The following is a 5,830-nucleotide window of genomic DNA, read 5'->3' as shown; positions in this document are numbered from 1 at the left end:
GTATAACACATTTTTTGTGTTATGCTACACTTTAGCATAACACATTTTTTGTGTTATACTACACTTTAGTATAATACATTTTTTGTGTTATATAATGAAGTTTACATAACAAAAATCTTTACTTATAAAAAGTGTTATTGTAATAGATATTATAACACATTTTTCGTATTATTTTAATATTTAGATAAGTTTAAATTCTCATTATATATGCATTTATATAACACTAATTTATTCTATTATATTTTTATTTTTTATTTATATAACTTAAATTAGCTTTCTAATATATACTAGCATCATCAAATGAACTTGATTTTCAAATAACAAAAAGTAAAAAGCATTCAACATTGTATTAACAATCCACAAATTAGTTCAAAACATTCAACACTGTCATCAAATTATATTATAGCTCTCACGAGACAAAGACCCGAAAACTTAAACCAATAAATCTTAAATCACATGGTAAAAAACATTATCACATTATCGCATCTAAAGTGCATCCTAATGACCAAATATCAGCTCTCTCATCGATATCTGCATTACTTGGACAATCCCACAACTCAAGAGCTCGAAAAGGTGCTGAACAATGCTCAGATGCCCATTCCTACATAGCAAGCAATGAGTACACCATCAATACAAGTACGAAATATTTAATGAAAGATGAAATCTATGTCCATTCCTCCATTACTTTGGCATATTCTAACAATAGGAACTTTTAAATTGTACAAATTAAAAATTCAAACATTTTGTAATTTGATAAGTTTTTTAAATGAGGCTATCCAAACAGTAACTAAAAATGTAAAAACTTGATAGAAAACCTCAAAACATGAACACATGTCAAGTCTTCACAAATATGCCATTAATTAAAAAAATTCAATATTTTTTTATCTCTTAAGACTATGAAAAAATAAACTCGGACCTCATAAAAATACCTTGGATCTATGTCATTCATAGTAGCATCTAATTCATTACATACAGAAAGAAATATCAAGTATGCAGCCAGAAAAAACTGGTGCATACAGGGTGGCATGCTTTACTAGACTATATGCAATAGAGACAAGACATCTAGGACCCAGATAAGCAAAGAAGTTTTTCCAGCTTGTCCTCTACATTAACCAATATGTAAATCAAAATGACCAGCATAAACTACCATTAAACAATCAAAACTCCAAACTACAATTTCTTTATTAATGGAACTCACAGTGTTTCATCTAATCTTTACATTGCTGGATTTAAGAGACTTATAATAGTATTTTTATTTTCTTTTGGAAAGGACTGCTTGTCATATATTTCTCTAGTTATGTATAAAAAAAAATTATTGTGTGTGTGTCTCAACCCCCTCAAAACCATCCCGGGCATAACAAAACAAGAAACAGACCTGCCACTCAAGATGACCCAAAACTGCTTTCAGGAGGCCTTTTCTAAGATGCAAAATGTCTCGGGAATCCCCCTGCATCAACATGAAGGAAGTTGATTTAACACATTATACATACAGCCTCTATTCTGCATTTACTTTATAAAAAGTAATAACAATTACAAAAAAGGAAACTTGATATTGCCAAATCAATCAGTTTATGATTTACCATAGCCACTTTCCTTTTTTGAGCTCTTCTCTTAAACGTGCATCAGCCTGAACAGAATGGCAAGCTCAACTATCACTTCATCTTTTACAGCCTGAACATAATGGAAAAAGAACCACATTAAGTTTCAGGGATAAGTAGCTCATAGAGATGAAAAAAATTCATTGCTCATACCGCAGAATCACCAGGATTTACTGCCTTTAGCATGTCACTTAGGAGTTCCAGAACATTCTGCATAGCCTCCATGCTTGACAAGCTTTAAGAAAAAAAAAATCAAAAGACAAAATTTTCAAAACCTAATATCTAGATCATGAACTGCATTAAAATTGTCACGTCAAACTCTCAATTTTTGTAGCCATAGTTTCATCAAGCCTTCTTGAAGCATTGCTAGGCATTCCATATCCAGGTTGAGGACGACCCATGGTCTGATGTGAAGCAGGGGGTGTAAGAGAGCCTGTCAAGAAATTGTAGCCCAAATTCCTACAACAGATGAAATAAACCAAGTATATATGATACACCATGTTATTCTTAAAGTTGTGAAGAGGACACGAAAACCATGAAAGGTCCAAAATAAACACATACAGATAGTTTAAGAAGGTCAGAGTCCATAGCTCTTCTGGAATTGGAGTATGAAAACAAAAGGCCTTTACTCAAAAACAAAAGGCATACCCAAAATAAAGGCCTTTACTCAAATTCACAATGCACAATTCTAAGCCTAAAGAAAACCCTAAACATTGTGTCAATTCCCAAATCAATTTCTGAGTATGAAAAATTGAACTGTGAGAATAGAAATTTTAAATTATGATGAGAAAGGGAAATGAAACGAACCAGATGCAGTAGCCATGGTTTCTCTTCGCAAAAAATTATAAAGTTTTTATTTCCTAGAATAGTTTCCTAATTAAGTCAGAGCTTGTTATTTTGTTTATCTATAAAATAGGCTCTTGGCCATGTGAATTATTTGTAAAAGGATAGAATAAAAAAAATAAGATTGTCTCTCAATAAAACTGTTATCTCTCTCTAGTTCTTTGTCATTTCTGTCCATGTCTATTTCTCTCCCTAAATTATCCTCTTCTATTGCTCATTCTTTTTTCTTTCTTGGTTCTACATCAGTAAGGAGGTTTAATTCCAATGTCACATTCAATTAAAATGTTCAAAAAAATTGATCTATGGTTTATTACTTGATATTTTATATAGGAAATTCTAGAATGTGCACATAGAATCAGATAGTGGGACCAAAAAACTTGAGAGCTACCAAATAAAATAATAAAATATGATACCTCTCGATAGGTAAGAACATCCATTAAAATAACAAATGGTACATCTTTGTGGTCAATCTCTGCACGATGACAGAACAAGTAAACACATCATCATCACTTGAGAATAATTTTCAAATAATGAATGGTAAGCATAAATAAATATACATATATAATTAACAAACTGACAATTAAAACTTGTAATAGGAGAAGTCCACGGAAAGCTCCAGTATGGATTTCGCTCATATCTCATACCTAACCGCTCATTATATAACCTGAAATAGTTATTGCACAAAACTCACCAAAACAAAAGAAAGAAAGAAAAAAACAGAAAAGAAATTAAAATATAAAATAAAAAAGCAATCTCCATACCTGAGTGACTGAGAGAGGGAATGGACTGAGAAAATGCCCAGCCCCTGTTGTAGTGGGAGTGTATACACCCTCTAGAACACTACTTTTCCTATGATATATATGTTATAACTACTACAGCAATTGCAGCAGAAATAAAACACATAGCGCAACAGAATATAACATCAAGAGTTACCCTATAAGTTTTATTATATATAGCAAGAAATCACAAAAGAGAAGCCAAAGCAGTAAGAAATGGATTCTCACTGTCACATGTATTAACCAATAGCAAAAGATGTATCACTAATGACAGTTAAAACATAACTAATGGCTATGTCTGGTGTAAAAGCTTGAACTCATATAGTAGAACACTCTAATAAAGTCCAATAAATACTTTAAAAACTTACATCAAATGCTTTACTCCAAAAAATGTATATATATATATAATGTTAACAACTTCAATACACACGACTTTAATTATATAAATCTGCATGTATAGAGGAACACATTATGGTACTAATTCTAGTGAACTTGGTACAAGCAACCTTCCCTTTTACTGAAGTGCCACCAGAAGAGTTGAGCACCTGCATAACAAAGAGGTAGGATTTACAAAAGGTATCCTACTATTCTCAGGCACATGCCCAAGGACAATGGCCTCAAATGCAGAAAATGAGGGACACTGGAATACCTCTAAGAAGACATCAAAACAAACTAATAATGGACTATTTTCATATGAAAGCTATAGAAAATGTAGCATCAAAGTAACCTCTGCTGTGCTCTTTCCTTCCCGGGCATTATAATTTATATTGGCACCTACAACTTTCTAAGAAGGAAAAAAACAAATTAATTAAATTATGATATCAGAATTCAAAATAAGCATGCACTTAGATATCAATATATGTTGTAAAAAATAACTTTTCTAACTTATGAATCGTGAATTTGAAGCTCAATGCATTTACTTTTGTTTTTCAAAAGGAAACCCCTCGATAAGGAGGTTTAGATTGTGGTAATACAACAACAATAAAAAGTTAATAACAATGAGTTCTCAACTTTGGTAATTTTAAAATTAAGTGTTCAAGATAACCAACAAATTGGCAAGCAAAGGTAAGCCAGCCTTGCCTTGCAGCCAGTTACGAACAAGACAATATTTACAACGATATATGTGTTCATGCATAGATTACACAGCTTTACATACCTCATGCTCGGGAAATGCCCCAATAACTCTTGCAATGTACTTTTTTTGCATCTGCCCTACTTCAATTTGTGACAAATGCACTGTATTAAAGTGAAGAAAGAATATATCATGACTAAAAATACTTGTACTTACACTAAGTGCTGGAGAAAAGAAAAATACCCTTTTGTTTTACATATTAATGGACACAAAGACAAATGTTGCTTCTAATAATAAGTAGCTACCAATATACTTGTAAAAAAAAAGAAGAAAAAAAAAGTAGCTTAAAAAGCATTACATAAGAAGCAGCAACAATAGAAGAGAATGATTCACTATTATCAGCCTCTTTATATGTATATATACCTCTTGTAATTCACTATCCAAGAACAAGTTTAAGTATTTGGAATGCAATATTAATAAGAAAGACTTAATCAAATCAAAGAGGTCTGGAGTAGTAATCTGAAATCATGAATATAAGAAATCACAAAATCATATTATCTATTTTTGTGTGAAATATATATGTTCTGAACTGTCTAAACATATGTGTGTATTTTTGTACCACTCCCAAGTTCAAAAGTAAGAAATAGTTTACTTTTTCCATGTGAAATATATATGTTCTGAACAGTAAAATACAATTTGAATTTTCTGTATATATTCTTGCTAACCTGGGGGCCACATCAGAAGAAGTTTGATATTCAAAGCAACAGTTTAGACTGCCAAAAGTCACTATTTATGAAATGCATAAGAGAGGGCCTATTAAACGTATAGTCATGATCATGAACATTAAATATATATAATCTACCAGTCACTTTAAATATATATATATATAATCTACTCTACCTTATGTCAAGTGTTTAATAGTTTACACTATTACAGACAAATTACATGAACATTACATAAAATTTCCATAAAATACGTAATTCTACCTCTACATAGAACTCATCCTCACAAGTTTATGCAAATAATAAACTAAGCAACAGCTTTAAAAGAAAAAGAAAAACTCTACATAGCTAGTTGTGAAACCAAATCAACATAATCTCAAATACATTTCACAAATCTCACTTTAGAATTTCAGAATAAGACAATTTAGTATAAAATATTTAGGTACACCACATAATGATTAATGGCAATCTAAAGACAATACAAGGACATACTCGCATAGCAAAATATATCAAACATTAATGAACATTAAAGAGATTAAACTTACGGGTTCAGCTTCTTCAAGAACACGAAGTTGTGATTGCTCATTGGCAAGAAGGTGAACAATATGTTCAAGCAAAAACTATTTTCCTCTTAACTGTCTTTCTCTCCAACCTGGAAAAAGTAATCAATAAATAGATCAATATGATGGCCATGAAAGAAAAACTGAGAAAATACCTTTAACACCATCATTGTTTCAATTCGTTTGTTTACTTATTCTTAATGAATTGGACTAGGAATCAATAAATAGCTCCACACACTTGGTCCAATAAATGAGACTG

At 31.2% G+C, this 5,830-nt stretch overlaps 1 protein-coding gene across 3 annotated transcripts; it reads right to left on the bottom strand.

Annotated features, from left to right (window-relative positions):
- Nucleotides 1-296: 296 nt before the first annotated feature.
- LOC133801822 (TOM1-like protein 6) lies at nt 297-3,675 on the bottom strand. Of its 3 annotated transcripts, XR_009876998.1 has the most exons (7): nt 3,203-3,675; nt 2,855-3,105; nt 1,911-2,057; nt 1,752-1,833; nt 1,581-1,671; nt 1,376-1,447; nt 297-601 (listed from the first exon to the last, which is right to left on the bottom strand). XR_009876998.1 is itself a non-coding variant. In XM_062240058.1 (6 exons), the coding sequence occupies exons 1-4, from the start codon at nt 2,872-2,874 to the stop codon at nt 1,612-1,614; spliced, it is 309 nt and encodes a 102-aa protein (XP_062096042.1). In that variant the 5' UTR covers nt 2,875-3,675; the 3' UTR covers nt 297-601; nt 1,376-1,447; nt 1,581-1,611. The 3 variants fall into 3 exon arrangements, 1 of the variants encoding a protein (XP_062096042.1); XR_009876999.1 differs by lacking the exons at nt 2,855-3,105; nt 3,203-3,675 and adding an exon at nt 2,160-2,222; XM_062240058.1 differs by having other exon boundaries at nt 2,855-3,675.
- Nucleotides 3,676-5,830: the final 2,155 nt, after the last annotated feature.

This window comes from Humulus lupulus, chromosome 9, assembly GCF_963169125.1.
Source record: "Humulus lupulus chromosome 9, drHumLupu1.1, whole genome shotgun sequence".
Lineage (NCBI taxonomy): Eukaryota > Viridiplantae > Streptophyta > Magnoliopsida > Rosales > Cannabaceae > Humulus > Humulus lupulus.
The sequence above is the reverse complement of the archived record's forward strand: the minus strand, read 5'-3'. Positions and strand labels throughout refer to the sequence as shown.

Excerpts from the sequence above, each read along its gene's own strand:
- LOC133801822 (XM_062240058.1), bottom strand. The coding sequence starts at position 2,874 with ATGTTCTTACCTATCGAGAG. Across the intron at positions 2,058-2,854 it reads ATGTTCTTACCTATCGAGAG|GAATTTGGGCTACAATTTCT; the intron begins GTATCATATTTT and ends CATCTGTTGTAG. Across the intron at positions 1,834-1,910 it reads ACAAAAATTGAGAGTTTGAC|CTTGTCAAGCATGGAGGCTA; the intron begins GTGACAATTTTA and ends TTTTTCTTAAAG.